Source organism: Rhincodon typus, chromosome 1 (assembly GCF_021869965.1).
Source record: "Rhincodon typus isolate 14 chromosome 1, sRhiTyp1.1, whole genome shotgun sequence".
Taxonomy (NCBI): Eukaryota; Metazoa; Chordata; class Chondrichthyes; order Orectolobiformes; family Rhincodontidae; genus Rhincodon; species Rhincodon typus.
In genome coordinates this window covers 176,680,052-176,700,732 of record NC_063332.1, presented here as the reverse complement: position 1 = coordinate 176,700,732, position 20,681 = coordinate 176,680,052, and the positions used below count along the sequence as shown (strand labels likewise).

Here is a 20,681-nt window from a genome sequence, read left to right as displayed (position 1 = left end):
GTCATTGTGCACATTGGTACAAATGACAAAGGCAGACAAAGGGATGGGGTCCTGTGAAATGAGTACAGGGAGTTAGGTAACAAGTTAAAAAGTAGGACCTCAAGGGTAGTGATCTCCAGATTACTCCCAGTGCCACAAACCAGTGAGGATAGAAATAGAAAGATAGGCCAGATGAATGCGTGGCTGAGGAGCTGGTGTAGGGGGCAGACTTTTCAGTTCTTGGATCATTGGGATCTCTTTTGGGGTAGAGATGACCTGTACAAGAGGGATGGGTTGCACTTCAACCGGAGGGGGTCCAATATCCTTGCGGGGAGATTTGCTAGTATTACCCGGAAGAGTTTAAACTGGTTTGGAATAGGGGTGGGAATAAGAGAGGGGCCATCGAGAAGTCAGGGGAAAATACATTAACCATCGAGAGCAAGTTTACTATACAGGATAGCCAGGGGCACAGTAAAGGGAGGGAAAAGATTTCTGGTTTAAAGTGCATTTATTTCAATGCATGAGGCCTGACTGGTAAAGCAGGTGAGCTCAGAGAATGAATTGGCTCTGGGGACTGGGATATTATAGCCATAACAGAAACATGGCTGAGAGAAGGGCAGGACTGGCAGCTCAATGTTCCAGGATACAGAAGCTACAGGTATGACAGAAGTATAAGTAAGCGAGAAGGGGGAGTTGCCCTTTTGATAAGGGAGGACATAACAACAGTGCTTAGAGAGGATATTGTTAAGGAGCCATCAAATGAGGCCATATGGTTAGAACTTAGACACAAGAAGGGGGTGGTCACTCTGTTGGGACTGTATTATACACCCACAAATAGCCAGCAGGTAGTAGAGAAGCAGACATGTAGAGAGATTGCAGATACCTGTAGTAATAATAGAGCAGTATTGCTTGGAGATTTTAATTTCCCCTGTATTGACTTGGCCACCCAGACGACGTGGAATTTGTCAGATGTGTCCAAGAAAGTTTCCTAAATCAATATGTAGAGGGCCCTACTCGGGAGGATGCAACACTGGACCTCCTCTTAGGAAACAAGGCCAGGCAAGTGACTGAAGTGTCAGTCAGAGAGCACTTTGGCTCCAGTGACCATAACTCTCTTAGTTTTAACATAGTTATGGAAAAAGATAGGACAGGTCCCCAGATTAAGGGGCTGAACAGGAGCAGGGCCAATTTTGGGGACATTCAGCAGGATCTAGCAGAGGTCGACTGGGTGAGTCTACTTGAAGGAAAACGAATGACTGGCAAATGGGAGGCTTTTAAAACTGTGGTATCAAGAGTCCAGAGACAGTATGACCCTGTTAGGGTGAAGGGAAAAGCTGGCAGTTTAGGGATCTTTGGTTGACGAGGCTCTGGTCACAAAAAAGAAGAAGGCATACATTGGATTTAAGCTATCGGGCTCAAATTAATCCCTAATGACTATAACAAGTGTAGGAGCACACTTAAGAGGGAAATCAGAAGAGCAAAAAGAGGGTACGAGATGAATCTGGCTGGTTAGGTTCTACAGCTATATTAAGAGTAAGAGGGTGGCTAGGGAGAGAATAGGTCCCCTTAAAGATCAGCAAGGCTGTCTACGTGTGGAGCCACAGGAAATGGGAGAGATTTTACCGAGTGTTTACCAGTGTTTACCGAGGAGAGAATCATGGATGTTAAGGAAATGAGGGTAACAAGTGGGGATGTTTTGGACTGCATACATATTACCAGAGGGGAAGTGTTTGCAGCCTTAAAGTGCATTAAGGAGGATAAATCCCCTGGGCCTGATCAAGTCCATCCTCTGATGCTGTGGGACGCCAGGGACGAAACTGCAGAGGCCCTTGCAGAGATTTTTGCTTCATCTTTAGCCACTGGTGAAGTTCCAGAAGCCTGGAGGGTGCTTGATGTTGTTCCATTGTTTAAGGAAGGTAGCAAAGACAAGCCAGGGACCTACAGGCCAGTGAGCCTGACATCAGTGGTAGGCAAGTTATTGGAGAGGATATTGAGGGACAGATTCAACCAACATTTGGATAATCCAGGTCTGATTAGGGATAGTCAGCACGGATTTGTGCGTGGGAAGTTATGTCTGACAAATCCCTTAGAGTTTTTTGAAGAAGTAACCAAGAGGTTGGATGAGGGCAGGGCAGTGGATGTTGTCTATATGGACTTTAGTAAGGCCTTTGACAAGATCCCGCATGGTAAGCTAGTCATGAAAGTTAGGTTGCATGGGATCCAGGGAGAGCTGACTAATTAGATTCAAAATTAGCTTGATGGTAGGAAGCAGAAGGTGATGGTTGAAGGTTGTTTCTCAGATTGGAGGCCTGTGACTAGTGGTGTACCACAGGGGTTGGTGCTGGGGCCTTTGTTATTTGTTACTGACATAAATGACCTGGATGTAAATGTACGAGGCATGATTAGTAAGTTTGTGGATGATACAAAATTAGGAGGTATCGTTGATAGCGAGGAAGGTTATCAAAAATTACAGATGGGATCTTGATCAGATGGGGAAGTGGACTGAGGATTGACAAATGCAATTCAATACAGATAAGTGTGAGGTGTTGCACTTTGGAAAGTCTTTGGAAAGGACTTATACAGTAAATGGTAAGGTCCTGAGAAGTGTTGGGGGCCAGAGGGACATAGGAATACAAGTACGCAGTTCATTGAAAGCAACATCATAGGTGGACAGAGTCGTGAAGAAGGCATTGAGCATGCTGACCTTCATCAGTTGAGGCACTGAATATAGGAATGTTATGTTACAGTTGTATAAGTCGCTGGTAAGGCTGCACTTGGAGTATTGTGTACAGATTTGGTCACCCTTATAGGAAAGATGTAGTTAAACTAGAAAGAGTGCAAAGAAGATTTACAAGGATGTTGCCAGGACTAGTAGACCTGAGTTATAAGGAGAGGTTGGCCAGGATAGGACTTTATTCCTTGGAATGTAGGAGAATGAGGGGTGACCTAATTGTGGTGTATTAAATCATGAGAGGCATTGATAAGACAAATGCATATAGTCTCTTTCCCAGGGATGGGAAATTGAAAACTAGAGGGCATAGGTTTAAGGTGAGAGGGGAAAGATTTAAGAAGGACCTGAGGGGCAGCTTCTTCACGCAGAGAATGGTGCGTATATGGAATGGGCTGCCAGAGAACGTGGTTGAGGCAGGTACAATAGCAACATTTAAAAAACATTTGGATAGCTACATGGATGGGAAGGGTTTAGAGGGAGATGGACTAAATGCGGGCAATGGGAACTAGCTGCGTGGGCACCATGGTCAGCATGGACCAGTTTGGACCAAAGGGCGTGCTTTTATGCTGTATTACTCTAACTCTATGACTGTAAATCATCTCAAATACTTCCTCATTTGGGTATTAAAGCTTCTTGTCAGAGGTAAACAACTATGAATTTTCAACATGTACTTCTACTAGTTAAAACTCCAACGCCCTTCTAAAACCCCCCGATATACACAAACAACAAAAACTGGGGGAAAAATACACCAAGTTGTCATATTCATAATTGTAAGATTATTCTGATGTGCTAATTTTGTTTTCAGCGATGATCATACACAATCCATTAATACTCAACTAAACAGTTCCTCATAAACTTGTTCAGGTATCAAAGGCACTGGTTTAATTACACATTTAGGCTTTCCTACCAACAAACATGTGACACATTTTAAAGTACTGCATTCTGTCTTTATGAAATATTAGCCATGTAATAAACCTGTTTATTGATGCCTATATTTTCCATATTCCTGTATGCCCTGCCATAGGAATTTCAAGTGCTACTCCCAATATGGGGGCAACACCATTATTTAAACAACCATCCAATCTCCATCTGCATATGCTATGAGGGCATCTCCACTTTCTCATCCAAACTCCGTGTTTAATGTAATAGCACTCTGGAGTTTCTTCAGCCTCAGTATGAGCTGTCTGTGCTAGCCAGAGTAAAGGCAAAGAACCTGTGACAGTTGCTAATCTTCAGATATATGAAAGACTGTTACTTCAGTCTAATTACATTAAATATGATATATTAATACAAATTGAAGTTGAGATGAGGTACAAAAACAGAACTGAACAGGTTAGAGGAACTGTATAGATTGCAGTTCCCTCTTGGGATTTCTGTTTCCTCTGACATTGATATTTTAACATTTTAAATTTCAGCAGAAGTTTTGTTCCCATTTTAGCTTCCCATTTTCAGCTCGACATTGATTGTATAAAGAAGCCAGATGTTGAACTGACCTACAAAACATGCTTTAAATTGAAGAAAGATTCCTTTTGGTTCAGCAAAGATTTCAGATGTACCTAGCGATGACATCTAGGTTTCTCTTTCACATTTGGGGAAGGAATTAATCTTCTCTGGATTGTTATTACAATTAGTGGGAATGAGGGAAGCAGAACTACAGCTAAAATCTGTACATATTTAACATTATATTTACACCACAGAACTCAAGGCCAAAATATTAACATTACGCCTTAGATGTAAATTTCCTGTGACATTATTTTAAGCACCAGGTTACTTCCTGTTCACAGATTTTTCACCGTTACAAACTCTAACCCTCCCGAGCCCACACAAATATCTAATTAAGTATAAAGTAAGATTTGAATACATTCTAAATATAAATACTACAGTCAGAATTCCACCCACCGTCTGCCAACTCATTTGCTGAACTGACAAAAATCCACAGAAATACCCTGAAAATTTATTTAAAATGTCCAGATGCATTTGAAATCATTAACTAGAGATCCTGTGGTTTAGATCGTTCAGAATGTACAGATCTGAAATTGTGAGAAGTCCAATTTATTTTAAACACTTAATACTGAACAAAGGAAAATGGAACAGGCCAAACTCATTTAACCAGACTGTTAAGATTCTCTCACATTCTCATTTGCAATAAACAGATTTAATAAAGAAACAAAAACCTTCACAGTAGGGTAGGATTTCTTGTTTTTCTCACTCGATGCACCGGGTAATCCTCCATGGGATGGTCCCTCACATCCATAACGGAAACGAAATCCTCTCTACAAAGACAAATCAGACTGGACAGTGAGCATTTACAAACAATTCAAATAGATACATTGGGGATTTAGAAAAAGGATGCAGATAAGAGTTTCAGAGATGAGATACCTCAGTGACATTAACGGATTAGCAAATGTTATCCCTGAAGCAGACAGAATTGACAGGAGATTTCATCTCAAAGTGTTCAAAATCAAAAAGGGGGCTAAACGAGTAGATAGGGACAAACACCAATTTCAGATAACAGGCTAAAAGAACCAGCAATTTCCTTTAAATTGTGAGTGATTAGGATCTGGAATACTCCACCTGAGAGACTGGAAGATGGAGAATCAATCAAGACTTTCAAATCAGGGCTGACAGGGAACAGCTGAAGCCCCTCATCTCTGGTCCCATTTGCAGCTTCTCCAAGGCCTTAACACACTTTGCAAAGTGGATACACAACTCCAGGTGAGGTTTAAGTAAAGGTCTGGCATTTTCTCCTTGTTTCTGTACTTCATGGCACTGTTTATAAAGCCTAAGGTCACATTTTTTCTTAAGAGCTTCAACTTGTCCTGCCACCTTCTCTGTTACCATGGAAACGTTGTGGATCTACATTGACAGCAAGTTTATTCAAAATACCAGGCACAACTGATATATCAGAGTCAGTCGCTGATGCATCTAGAATCAGTTCAGTTTTGATGACAGGGAGCAAACTCAATAAATTAAGTGGATTCAATATCACAAATTAACCTCGAAGATGAACAAGCTTTGTGTCTGATGGAAAGTACACAATTTTTTAAAAATTCACTTGTGGGATGTGGGCATCACTGGCTAGGCCAGCAGTTATTGCACATCCCTAGGTGCTCTCTGAAGGTGGTGGTGAGCTGCCTTCTTGAACCATTGCAGCTGTAGGTTGATTCATAATGTCTTTAGGGAGAGAATTCCAGGATTTTGACCCAGCGACAGTGAAGGAGCGGTGATATAATTCCAAGTCAGGATGATGAGTGGCTTGGAGGGGAACTTGCAGGGGGTGGTGTTCCCATATATCTGCAGCCTTTGTCCTTCCAGATGCAAGTGGTCATGAATTTGGAAGGTGTTGTCTGAGGATCTTTGGTAAATTTCTGTAGTGGATCTTGTAGATAGTAATCACAAGACACCAGGTTACAGTCCAACAGGTTTATTTGAAAACACAAGCTTTTGGAGCATAGCCCCTTCGTCAGGTGAAGGGGCTAATCTCTGAAAGCTTGTGATTTAAAATAAACCTGTTGTCGTCTGATTTCTGACCTCATCCACCCCAGTCCAACACCAGCACCTCCATGTCATTGTAGATAGTACACATGGCTGCAACTGAGCATCAGTGGTAGAGCCAGCAGATGTTTGTGGATGTGGTGCCAATCAAGTGGGCTGCTATGTACTGGATGGTTTCAAGTTCTTGAGTATTGTTAGAGCTGTACCCATTCCAGGCAAGTGGAGAGTATTCTATCAAACTCCTGACTTGTGCCTTGTAGATGGTGGACAGGCTTTGGGAGTCAGGAGGTGAGTTAACTTGCAGAATTCCCAGCCTCTGACCTGCTCTTGTAGCTGCTGTGTTTATATGACAAGTCCACTTCAGTTTCTGGTCAATGATAACCCCAGGATGTTGATAGCGGGGTATTCAGTGACGGAAACATCATTGAATTTTTTTTGATGTCACAGGCTAGGCCAACATTTATTGCCCATAAAAACTGAAAGAACTGTGGATGCTGTAACTCAGAAACAAAAACAGAAGTTGCTGGAAAAAGCTCAGTATGTCTGGCAGCATCTGTGAAGAAAAAATCAGAGTTAACATTTTGGGTCCGGTGACCCTACTGAGTTCTGAGGAAGGGTCACCGGACCTGAAACGTTAACTCTGATTTTTTTCTTCACATTTATTGCCCATCCCTAATTGCCTAGAGGGCAGTTAGGAGTCAACCACATTGCTTTAGGCCTGGGGTCACATTTGGGTCAGACCAGATGAGGATGGCAGATTTCTTTCCCTTAAGGGCATCAGTGAGCCAGATGGGTTTTCCCTGGTCATATGGTCATCATTAGAATCTTAATTCCAGATTTTTAATTGAATCAAAATTCGCCATCTGCCATGGCAGATTCAAACCCGGGTTAGAGTTAGGATAATTACCAGGGTTTCTGGATTAATAGTCTAGTGATAACATCATTAGGCCATTGCGTTCCCTCTACATTTGATGTCAGATGTTTGAATGTCAAGAAATGATAGTTCAATTGTTTCTTATTGGAGATGGTCACTGCCTGCCATTTGTAATATGTTATCATCTTTGAAAGTTAGACTTTTTCTAAATAGTGGCAGATAGATTTTAAACAGATCTGCAAATATCTTTTTAAAACATTCAGAAAGTCATTTGGAAGTGTGATTGAACTGTATTAGCTCCAAGATATGTGATTGTAATCAAGTGCCTGGGGGAACCCTGCGGTGTTAATGGATAAGTATTTCACCTGTTGGATTTATGACAGGCAGAGCAAACATACGAAGGCAACTGGTACAGGTTTGACTTCACAAAAGATTTGAAATATTTGTTCAGAAGGTAGACTAGTTTCTTTTTGCAGGTGAACCAGTCACCTCAAACAGAAGTGGTTTCTAGTCTGTGAAACTTTGAAGAGTTTGGATAAAAATCTTCAAGTTGTTAGCATTGAAAATACTTAGATCATCAGAATTCATGCCAGTGGACTCAAACAATTATTAAAATCTTCAAAGAGTCGGATTTAAAAAGCCGAAATAGGGATGATATTTCTCTGCGATTGAGTCGCTGTAACAATGTTGCAAAACAGGTTGAAACTTTGATTTGAAGCTTGTGTCATGATCTTTATAACTTATATATACACCTTTGTTTGTTTCTTTTATTTAATAAACTTATGTTCTGTTTTTAAAGAACATCTGCATCTTCAAGTGAACATGATGCAGTGACTAACCACAGCAGCCACCAACTGCAAATTTTAAACATATGCTTTGTCAAGTGCGGTTTCATGTTGGAATGTGATTTCTCCATTATTACCATCGGCTGGGATCATAACATCTGGAAGCCTATAAAGAACGTTTGATTTTATAAAGCAACACACCGACTGGTTCACATTTACCACTAACCTACTATCAACAAACCATTACTCCTCCCATAGAAACACTCGTCTAATTAGAGTTTGGGAACAGTTAAATTTTCTTAATCTTTCTTACTGGATTTAAGATCTCATCCTGATTATAAATTCAATTTGTTATTTAACAGTAGGGCACTCACTCTTGGTTGACATATTTACATGGATATGAAACTGTCGGCTATGAATGAGGATTGGAGGTGGTTTGTGCAGAACCTCAATGCCTACATGAATGATCGGACTGAAAGGTAAGTTTCTGTGCTGAAAATTCTATGTAACATGCTGGAGAGGAAGCTTCAATGGACTGAGATAATCATCATTTGGAGATGCATACGTACACATTTCGATGCTGACATTTATTACATACGTTGACTTCCTTCCTATTATGAATATTTGTCAGAATTACAAACCCAATGTCTAGAAAACTGTCATTTACTGACATTGCAAAGGTTAATATTGAGGACGTGTGGTTTATTTTGTGGTTGGTACTGTTTAAACAGGTCTGGCTTCTCTTTAAAACATAATTTCTTCTTTAAACCTATTCATAAATTGTTTTTAAAAGGTTTATGAAAACAATTTGTTTCTCTTTTTTCAATAGTTTTTCTTCAGGATCCTTGAAGATAAGCACTTCCACCAGTCTGACAAACACATGGTACAGACACAAATGAAATAACAGGAAACAACATCACCACCAATTGTAAAACTCCACGAGTGATAGTGAACCAGCCACCATCACTTCAGCATCAAGGTGAACACTGGTTCTAGTGAGAAGCATCCAGCTTGGTGATCACTCTAAATCAAGAATCTGAATTGGCAGCTGCATGAATTGGCCCAAAAGGAAGACAATCTCTATCCAGAGAAAAGCAGCAAAAATATCCATCTGTTTGAAAGATGTATTAAGCAACCTGATTATTTCTTACTGATTCTTCTGATCCCGATATTCTAGTCTATTCCAAAAGTGCAATTTAGGGATTTATATCTGCTGTCAATTTACAGAAATTTCTTTCAATTGTTGGTTTCTAAAGGACCTCCCATCATTCCTGGTATGGTTCTCGCCTCATAGGCAACACATGATAGCTGAGGATAAACATCAGATCTACCTGAGTAAGTAAATTTAGTAACTGTACTCCAGGTCCCAGTCTACCTACAAATATATGTCCTTAACCACTGCCCGCAGTTTGTCAATGAGGATAACATTGGAACTATTATGTAATAAAACACTATTTATTCAGCAACTGTGATTTAGAATAAAAACGTTCTTTGCTTCTTCCTCACAATTATAAACATTCTTCCAGTAATGTCTCATTAATCCTTGAAAATAAAAGTTTACAGAATCCACAGAATAGAATCCAACAGCACAGAAGACCATTTAGCCCACTGTACCTCACCTGCTCTTTAGAAGATCGATCCAATTTCAGACACTCTCTCTGCTCTCTCCTGACTGTCTTCAAGAATTCATCCAGTTTTCTTTTAAAAGTTAAAACTGAACACCAACCTTTCAGGCAGAACACTGCAGATTGTAAAAACTCTCCATTTTCCTCTCGGTACAATTCTCTGACAACAACTGGTATTCTCTGCCTAACTTAATTCCCTGTGATCATCTCAAATACATTTCATCTTTACTACTATTCTGCTTTCCAATGATATCAATTCATCAACATTACAAGCTCTCAAAAAAAGGCAGTTATAATCAATCATCAAATTTGTGTTCAAACAGACTCAGCCTCAGCTTTCCAAAAATTGCTTTCGACCGTCCAAGATGCGTGTAAGGATTTGAAAATCAGAACGGAATCCCATTTTGTTCTGGTTTGACATCAACTGAAATATTCATCAATTTTAGCCTTGGGGATTTGTGGGAGGTAGGTTCTTCACAGAGAGACTGGAGAACCTGGATTGTTCTCCATGGAACAGAGAGGGCTCGGAGGAGATTTAATAGAAGCATTGAAGTAGTTTTCATGGAGTCGAGAGGGAGAAATGTTTTCCACTGTGGACAGGGTAAATCACCAGATGTCACAGATTAAAGATAATCCACGGGGAATGTCAGAAGTTGCTTTTTCATGAAATGAGTTATATTGGTCTGGAATAGAAAAGACAGTAGAAGCAGATTCAATAATATCTTTATAAAGGGAGTTGGATAAACACTTGCTTAGGAGAAACGTGCAGGACTGGAAGGAGGGCATCATGGCAACAGTGGGGATAATTGTTGAATCTTTCAAAGGTCTGGCAGAGACACAGTGGGCTAAATGATGTCAGTTCTGTGCTGTAAGATTCCATAAAATGAAAGAACCTGACTAATGAACTACAGGATGATGTTAACATGAGCAATGTGGCTTTGATCTTGAGTCCAAGAAACATTGCTGCCAATGTCCCTCTCTTACCTGTTTGGGTTGTTCTAGAATCTGCAGGTATGGTCCATCAGCTGGGAAGAAAAGGTACAATGATTATTGCAATAGCAAAATCAGCACTTACAAAAGATACACTTCATAAGCAAGTTGGAGTCTAATTTGAATGAAGATCTTTTGCTGGAAATTCTCTTACCCACCAATGGGGGAGAAACAATTCTCCCTTGTAAGGCTGAGATTGCAAAAAAAAAACCTTCTCATAAATCCCAACAGTTGTAAAAACTGCTTGTTAATTAGAGATATTTATCATACCAAGCAACATATCATGCTTTCAAAGTACTAAATCATAAAATCATCCAAAGACCATACCCAACTTAATGCTGCCAATTCAATCTGCTTCATACACTTGATAATCTGACCCTCTTCATGCTAAACAGAAAAACCAGTTCAACTTCAAGCCAGTAAATGGTGTTTCCCTCAAGGATTACAGGATCATTCATGCCACGTCATTTAAACTAAGGTCACAGCATGAAATATGATTTACATTCAAATTTCTTACACTCAATGTTCACTGATGCGCAAGGTGACCAAATGTCTTGATTGGTTATATAATTCAAGAAGTTTGAGCAGGCCGGGCTATTTCTATTAGAGTTTAGAAGAATAAGAAATGACATTATTGAATGATGTAAGATCCCGAGGGGTCTTCACAAGTGAATAATGACAGGATGGTTCCAATGGTGGGAACCTAGAACTGGGAGACAGTTTTAAGATGGAGATGAGGAGGAGTTTCTTTCCTCAAAGGGTCACTAATCTTTGAAATTCTCTATCCCAAAGAACAGTGGAGGCTGGGTCATGTATTCAAGGCTGAGTTATATGGATTTTTAATCTACAAAAAGTCAAGGGCAGACAGAAAATTGGAGGAACAATATAATCAGCTCAGAGACAACTGGTGTTTGACAACGAAGCAGGTTCAAGAGGCCAAATTGACTACCCCTGCTCTTGTTCCTCCTGACATTACAAGGTGTGATTGATATATTGCAGTACAGCTTACATCATTTTGATGTTTATTATCTATTGATTATTGCACTAACAACTTTTATTTATGTAACACCTTTAACACAGTAAAACAGCTCAAGATTTGTATTCACACCACTGTATTTAATTAAAATTTTACAGAATCTCATTCGATGGTATTACCATCAGCGACCAAAACCTCCATTTTAAGGATCATTTTGTTGTGTAGAGGCTACTAAGGGGGGCTTTGGGACGGGACTCCAGACATTAGCATCGAGGCAGCTGAAGGCACAACCGCCAGTGGTGTAACAGTGGAAATCAGCAATTCAGAAGCAAACAAAAACACTGGAATTGAAAGATTGCGAGAATGATAGAGAGAAAGAAATGCAAACTCAGGGAGGACAAAAATACAAGGGCATAAGTATTAAAATGGGGTCTTTAATGGATGAGACACAATTTATATTCTCATGGTCCAGCATATCCCCCACTCAACTATTACCATCAGGCCAAGCAATCAACCCTGGTTCAATGGAGAGCATGCCAGGAGCACCAGGCATACCTGAAGATGGGGTGTCAACCTGGTGAAACCAAACAGGATTACTTACATGCAAACCACATAAGTAGCAAATGATAGACCGAGCTAAGTGATCCCACAACTAACAGATCAGATCTAAGCTCTGCAGTCCTGCCACATTCACTCGCAAATGGTGCTGCACAATTAAACAACTCACTGAAGGAGGAGGCTTCATAAATATCCTCATCCTCCATGATGGAGAAGCCCAGCACCTCAGTGCAAAACATAAGGTATTCCCAACAATCTTCAGCATGTAAATGATCCGTCTCAGCCTCCTCCAGTGGTCCCCAGCATTACAGATACCAGTCTTCAGCCAATTCAATTCACTATGTGATATCAAGAAACGTTTGAAGGAACTAGATACTGCTAAGGCTATGGGCCCTGACAACATTCCAGCAATAGTACTGAAGACTTGTGCTCCAGAACTTGCCTCTTCCCTACCCAAGCTGTTCCAGTACAGTTACAACACTGGCATCAAGCTTGATAATGTGAAAAATTGCCCAGGTATAACCAGTACTCAAAAAACAGGACAAATCCAACCCGGCCAATTATCACCCTATCAGTCTACTCTTGATAATCAGTAAAGTGATGGAAGGTGCCATCAATAGTACTATCAAGCAGCATCTGCTCAGCAATAACCTGCTCAGTGATGCCCAATTTGGGTTCTGCCAGGGCCACTCAGCTCCTGACCTAATTACAGCCTTGGTTCAAACATGGACAAAAGAGCTGAATTCCAGACGTGAGATGAGGGTGACAGCCCTTGACATCAAGTCTACATTCAACCGAGTGTGGCATCAAGGAGCCCTAGCAAAACCAAAGTCAGTGGGAATGGAGGGAAAACTCTCCAGTGATTGGAGTTATACCTGACATATAGGAAAGATAATCATAGTTGTCGGAGGTCAGTTATCTCAGCTCCAGGACATCTCTGCAGGAGCTCCTCAGGATAGTATCCTAGACCCAACCATCTTCAACTGCTTCATCAATGACCCTCCCTCCATCGTAAGGTCAGAAACGGGGATGTTCGCCGATGATTTCACAATGTTCAGCACCATTCATGATTCCTTAGATACTAAAGCAGTCAATGTTCAAATGTAGCAAGATCTGGACAATATCCAGGTGTAGGCTGAAAAGTGGCAAGTGACATTTGTGCCACACAAGTACCAAACAATTGCTATCTCCAACAAAAGAGAATCTAACTATCACCCTTTGACATTCAATGGCATCCCCATTACTGAATTCTCGACTATCAACATCCTTGGGGTTTCCATTGACAGAAACTCAACTGGACTAGCCATATAAACACAGCAGTTACAAGAGCAGCTCAGAGGCTGGGAATACTGTGGCGAGTAACTCACCTCCTGACACGCCAAAGCCTGTCCATCATTTACAAAGCACAAGGCAGGAGTGTGATGGCGTATTCCCCACTTGCTTGGATGGGTGCAGTTCCATCAACACTCAAAAAGCTTAACACCATCCAGGAGAAAGCAGCCCATTTGATTGGTACCACATCCACAGGCTTCCACTCCCTCCACCACCGACGCTCAGTAGCAGCAGTGTGTACTATCTACAGGATGCACAGCAGAAATTCACCAAAGATCCTTAGACAGCACCTTCCAAACCCACGACCACTTCCATCTAGAAGGACAAGGGCAGCAGATACATGGGGACACCACCTCCTGCAAGTTCCCCTCCAAGTCACTCACCATCCTGACTTGGAAATATATCGCCGCTCCTTCAGTATCACTGGGTCAAAATCCTGGAATTCCCTCCCCAGGGGCATTGTGGGTCAACCTACAGCACATGGATTGCAGTGGTTCAATGAGGCAGCTCACCCCCACCTTCTCAAGGGCAACAAATGTTGGCCCAGGCAGCAATGCTCACATCCCATGAATAAATTAAAACGGAAAGAAATGTCAACTTAGGTTATTGAGCACTGGGGTAATGGGGAGCAGTACCTGGCTTGTATTAGCATACAAGGAAGCTGCATTTTGAATAAGCTGAGGTTTACAGAGGGTACAAGTTGGGACAAAATTTTAGCTCATCAGTTCAGCTCTTCCTCAAAATATGGATGATCTAAACCATCAAAGAATGGTAGACAGGTATAGCCCAGAGGGAGGGCACTTAATTCATTTAAGCCTGTGCCGACTCCTGACAAGAGCCACTCGGTTAACTCCACTCGTTAGCCTTGTCTTTAAGTTTGTAAATTTTCCTATTCAGATGCTTATTTATTTTTGTTTTATAAAACGTGATTGACCCTGCTCTCAGCAGACTATCAGGCAATGTATCCCTGTCTCTAACCAGTCACTGACTAAAATAAGTTTTTCGTTAGGTCAGCTTTGGTTCTTTTGCTAATCACCTTCGATGTGTGTCCTCTGAATCATTCTACTAATGGAAACAGTTTCTCACTATGGACTCTCTACAGACTCTCATGATTTTGGATGATTCTATTAAATCTCCCTCAACTTTTACTTCTCTACCGAGTACAGTCCCAGCTTCTCCCGGTCCATCCCTGTAACTGAAATGCCCCATCACTGGAATTACTCTTTAAAAAAATTCTCCCCTCTCTAAAGCTTTCACATCCTTCCTAAAGTGAACTCGTAGATTCAACTCTTTCCAATTCCTGACACAGATATTTCTTTATCCGTCGAAACAGCAAAATCTAGAAGTAGTTACCTACCCTTGGATTTCCATTATTGGGCCTTGGAATGCTTAGCTGTCAACACAATTCTCATAGATCCTACAGATCAGCTCTTCAACTAGCCCAGTGACAGACGGGACAAATGGCCTCCTACATTTGTATTTTAAACAAAACATTGCTGTCTATACTAACTGTAAAGCCATTAAATTCATTCTGAAGAAAGGAGTTAGAGAGCAATTTTTACCAGTACACTATGTTAAATGGAAGTGAATTCAGATGGTTTATAAATTACAGCAGAAAACCAGACAGAGAAAACATGTTGAGTGAAACAGTGTGAAAAAAACTGAACTAACAAGACTTTCGATAGCAACCCTTCCCTTGTACAACATATAGAAAGATAAATTGTATCTAATGTGTTAAGGAACTTTGAGGACTGAGTCACCACTTTCTGAATCTCAATCTGTTTTTTCACAGTGGAAATATTTAGTGAAATGTTTGTAAAATCAGGAAGCAGTTATAACTTAAATCCTTTCCATGTTTAATTCATGTCTAACAGAGTAAATGAAAAGATTAATGTTTCACAAAATCAGTATCATTAATGCGAAACAGTAAGATTCCCTCCAAATGCAACTTCCCAGGACCCTACCATTAAGTGTATAAGTCCTGCCCCGATTTGCCTTTCCAAAATGCAGCACCTCACATTAATCTAAATTGGCCCAGCTGATCAAGATCCCATTGTACTCTGAGGTAACCTTCTCCTCTGTCTACTACACCACCAATTTTGGTGTCATCTGCAAACTTACTAATCATGTCCCCCATATCCACATTCAAATCATTTATATAAATGATGAAAAGCAGTGGACCCAACACCGATCCTTGTAGCACACCGCTGGCCACAGGTCTCCAGTCTGAAAAGCAACCCTCCACCACCACCCTCTGTCTTCTACCTTCAAGCCAGTTCTGTATCCAAATGGCTAGTTCTCCCTGTATTCCATGTGATCTAACCTTGCTAACCAGTCTACCATGAGGAAACTTGTTAAATGCCTTACTGAAGTCCATACTGATCATGTCCAGTGCTCTAGCCTCATCAATCCTCTTCGTTACTTCTTCAAAAAACTCAATCAAGTTAGTGAGACATAATTTCCCATGCACAAAGCCATGTTGACTATCCCTAATCAGTCCTTGCCTTTCCAAACACATGTAAATCCTGTCCCTCAGGATTCCCTCCAACAATAGGCCTACCACCGTTGTCAGGCTCATAGTTCCCTGCCTTTTCCGTACCACCTTTCTTAAATAGTGGCACCACGTTAGCCAAACTCCAGCCTTCCAGTACCTCACCTGTGACTGTCGATGATACAAATATCTCAGTAAAGGGCCCAGCAATCACTTCCCTAGCTTCCCACAGAGTTCTAGGGTACATCTGATCAGGTCCCAGGAATTTATCCACCTTTATGCACTTTAAGCCATTCAGCACGTCCTCCTCTGTAATACAGACATTTTTCAAGATGTTGCTATTTATTTCCCCACATTCTATATCTTCCGTATCCTTCTCCACAGTAAACACTGATACACAATATTCGTTTAGTATCTCCCCCATCTCCTGTAGTTCCACACAAAAGCGGCCTTGCTGACCTTTAAGGGGCCCTATTCTCTCCCTACATAAGCTTTTGTTCTTAATGTATTTGTAGAATTCCTTTGGATTCTCCTTAACCCTATTTGCCAAAGCTATCTCACGTCCCCTTTGACTTCCTGATTTCCTTCTTAAGGACACTCCCACTGCCTTTATACTCTTCTCAGGTTTCACTCAACCCCTGCTGTCTATATCTGACATATGATTCCTTCTTATTCTTAACCAAAACCTCAATTTCTCTAGTCATTCAGCATTCCCTACACTTACCAGCCTTGCCCTTCACCCTAACAGGAACATGCTCTCCCTGGACTCTTGTTATCACACTTCTGAAGGCTTCCCATTTTCCAGCTGTCCCTTTACCTGCAATCATCCGCCCCCAATCAATTTTTGAACGTCCTTGCCTAATAACGTCAAAAATGGCCTTCCTCCAATCTACAACTTTAACTATTAGATCTGGCCTATCCTTTTCCATCACTATTTTAAAACTAATAGAATTATGGTCACTGGCCCAAAAGTGCTCCCCCACTGACACCTCAGTCACTGGCCCTGCATCATCTCCCAAGAGTAGGTCAGGTTTTGCACCTTCTCCAGTAGGTCCATCCACACACTGAATCAGAAAATTTTCTTGTATACACTTAACAAATTCCTTTCTATCCAAGCCTTTAACCCTATGGCAGTCCCAGTCTTTGTTTGGAAAATTCTACTGTAACCACCCTATTATTCTTACAGATAACAGAGATCTCCTTACAAATGTGTTTCTTAATTTCCTGCTGACTATTGGGGGTCTATACTACAATCCCAATAAGGTGATCATCCTTTTCTTATTTCTCAGTTCTAACTAAATAACTTCCCTGGAGGTATTCCCAGGAATATCCTCCCTAAGTACAGCCATAATGTTATCCCTAATCAAAAACGCCACAAACCCCTCCTCTCTTGCTCCCCCTTTCTATCCTTCCTACAACATCCATAACCTGGAACATGAAGTTGCCAGTCCTGTCCATCCCTGAGCCATGTCTCTATAATCGCTATGATATCCCAGTCCCATGTTCCCAACCATGCCCCGAGTTCACCTGCCTTACCTGTTAGGCCTCTTGCATTGAAATAAATGCTGTTTAATTTATCAGTCCAACCTCATTCTCTGCTTTGTTCCTGCCTGCCCTGACTGTTTAACCTGCTCCTTTTCCCAACTGTGCCAGTCTCAGACTGATCTCTTTCTTCACTATCTCCCTGGGTCCCAACCCCACCCCACCTCTCCCTACTAGTTTAAATCCTTCCGAGCAGCTCTAACTAATCTCCCCGCCAGTATATTAGTCCCCTTCCAAATCAGGTGCAATCCATCCTTCTTATACAGGTCACATCTACTCCAAAGGAGATCGCAATGATCCAAAAATGTGAATCCTCCTTGACTGCACCAGCTCCTCAGCCACACATTCATCTGCTCCATCCTCCTATTCCTACCCTCACTAGCTCGTGGCACCGGGAATAATCCAGATATTACTACCCTCGAGGATCTCATTTTTAAATTTCTGCCAAACTTCCTGTATTCTCTCCTCAGGGTCTCATCCTTCTCTCTTCCTATGTCATTAGTTCCATTGTGTACAACAACCTCCTGCTGGTCCCTCTCCCCTTTGAGAATATTCTGCACCCTCTCCAAGATATCCTTGATCCTGGCACCGGGGAAGCCACACACCATTCTGACGTCTCGCTGTTGGCTGCAGCAACATCTGTCTGTGCCTCTGACTAAAGAGTCAAAGAGCTGCACCATATTCAATCTTTCATTGGGAATACCTCCCAGCTCTGCTCTCCGTTAAAGGGTTCAGTACCACAGGATATGCTCAGCACACCATTCATTAGAATAACCCAGTCTGAATGATGGTAAAATCTGTTCATGTTATTTTTGATGGAAACTGCTTAAAATCAGACCCAAAGCACAGTTTCACAATTTTACAAACAACATTGAAAGTAGAAATTATTTAATTCAAGACCCAGCGTAAAACACCCGTTCTAATGATACTCACGTGTCTGCAGAGGAGAATCTGTGGGACCCATCGGAGAGGTAAACATGGAGTTGGGTAATTCTAAAGCATTATAATCATCAATACCATACATCTGAGGGAGAAAAAAGTCAATATCACTGATTTACTATTTACTTGCAAATTGCCAGGAAACATAAAGTTATCTTCAGGGAGTGTTTGATGAGATTAAGTGGGCAGCCATCTTTAGTCAGTATTTCTGTTGGACAAAAATTGAGGAAAGTGATTGTTTGGGGGAGGGATACAGACTAGATCCTTGTCACAAGGTCCATTCGAAGTATAGCAAGTAATGAGGAATGCTAATAGAATGTTCAAGAGAAGCTTAATTCAAAAATAGGGAGGTTATGCTTGTTAAACAGAGTGCTGGTAAGACTGCAGGACCAGAGTACTGGGTACAGTATTGGTCTCCTTATTTAAGCAATTCACAGAATGTTTGCCATGCCAACATTTGGAACGTATGGGTTGTCTTATGAGGAAAGGTTGGACAGCTGGCCTTATATCCTCTGGAGTTTAGAACAGTAAGAAATGACTTCATTGAAATATACGAGATCCTGAGGTGCCTTGACAGGGTAGATAAGAGAAAGTTCCTTCCCATATGGGAGGATCTAGTACGAGAGCTCACTATTTCAAAGTAAGCTGTCATGTATTTTAGATAGAGATCAGGACAATTTTGTTTCCTCACAGAGGGTCACTAGACTATGGAACTCTCTTCTTCAAAAGGTGATGGAAGCAGAGGTAGATAGATTGTTAAGTAAATGGGTGAATCATTACTGAGGATAGTTGGGCATATGCAGCAAATCAGATTCACCATAACTTTGTTGAGAGGATGAGCCAACAGTCCTGTTCCTAATTCTTATATTCTTGGCTGGCTCCAACGATGTGTTCAACCAACAGTGACCTTTCCTGGGTCAGGTATACCCTAACCAGCAACTAGACTAAAATCTCTATTAACAACAGCCAAAAACCTGGAATGGAACCAAGGGGCACTCTTTCCAGAATCTCACCATTACCCAGTCCTTTCAAAGTCAAAGCAAAACAGCACTTCTTCACACAAAGGGTGCTTAAGTGTGGACTGAATGCTCTCTCAGCCACTTTCTCTCACTAGCCTCAGTCTTTCTTCATCCAATAGCATTCCTTCTCGAACTTTCCCATAATCCTTTACAGTGTTTTCATACTTGCCCAACTTTTGCTCGACTTAAATAGACGACCCATTTCACCCACAGCTGGTCATATTAATTGGGAATCTCACCAATGCATAATTCACAATGACCTGCCAGCTCTGCCTCCATCCATGTAATGTGGCTGAACAGGCAGGTAACAGAGCACCTTAACCCCCATGCTGTTGCTGATCATCAAGGCCAACGAGACCTCGGCTTCTCGACTGTTGGTGCCTTCACTACAGGCTCAGCAGCCACTTCCCCAGATGCCTGTGCCCTGCTGTGCACCTTGGGATATTTTGTTAAGGGAGTGACATAATTATAACATGTTGGTGGGATCTAAATAAATCGATAATTAAAATGATCTACTATATTATATAATAACCATACAACTACTATCACTTTTTAAATATTTGTGACAACCCTTCAGCAATATTTGTTTATCATAACATTTGACTTCTTCACTGGTGTGCTGTGCTGACAGCTTCATAACCACATTTACCACAAAAGCACAGCAGAAATATGAAATGTTTATGATTTAAAGTTAATATTATGTCAGGTTCTGTACTTATCAAAGTGAGAGATAGCAATTGGGGAAATTAAACTCTTACCATCTCAGATCCATGGAGAGAGCCATAGGCATTACTGCGCTGGCTGATCATCTTTCCAGTGCCTCAGTTTGATGTTTTACAGCAGTCAACAATAAGCAAGACTGAACTTTTGAAATGAATTAGAGCAATATTTTTTCACTGTAGTGGGTGCTATTGAGGAGCTGTGATCAAACGCCACAAAGTCGTTCAATGCAGAGGCATTGCATCCTGCTCTGGAGATTCTAAGGGCATCAACCTGAGTTGATTCTGTTCTGAGGTGAAAGGGGAGATTGGGGAGATTCTAAATCATGACAACACTCAGTTATTTGATATCTTTTAAATTATTCAGAATTGTATTATTTTAGTTTATAGTTTGTTTCTCAAATCCAGTTGTTGACAGCAGAGTTTGGAACACCAGAGACCATTCAGCCCACCATTACTCCTACTACCACCTGCTCTACCCCAGAATCTTGCAAAGCATTCTTCTTTAAAGTATTTCTCCAATTCCCTTTCAAAAGTCTTTGCCAATCTATTTCCACTGCCCTTTCAGGCAGAGCATTCTAGATCACAAAAACTGGCTGTGTGTTTACATTTCTTCCCATCTTCTC

General features: G+C 41.2%; 1 protein-coding gene and 1 long non-coding RNA gene across 4 annotated transcripts in view; one reads left to right on the top strand and one right to left on the bottom strand.

Moving 5' to 3' along the window:
* LOC109918515 (nuclear factor of kappa light polypeptide gene enhancer in B-cells 1) overlaps nt 1-20,681 on the bottom strand; it is an 84,476-nt gene that overhangs the window by 49,486 nt on the left and 14,309 nt on the right. For all 3 annotated transcript variants that reach the window (XM_048596369.1, XM_048596354.1, XM_048596362.1), the window contains 3 exons: nt 18,312-18,402; nt 10,474-10,514; nt 4,885-4,983 (listed from right to left, as the gene is read on the bottom strand). In XM_048596369.1, coding sequence (XP_048452326.1) covers nt 4,885-4,983; nt 10,474-10,514; nt 18,312-18,402 — 231 coding nt within the window. The remainder of the gene's footprint in view (nt 1-4,884; nt 4,984-10,473; nt 10,515-18,311; nt 18,403-20,681) is intronic.
* LOC125483023 lies at nt 5,293-9,622 on the top strand. Its single transcript, XR_007262017.1, has 3 exons — nt 5,293-5,425; nt 8,227-8,343; nt 8,694-9,622. It is a non-coding gene; the product is annotated as an uncharacterized LOC125483023 (long non-coding RNA).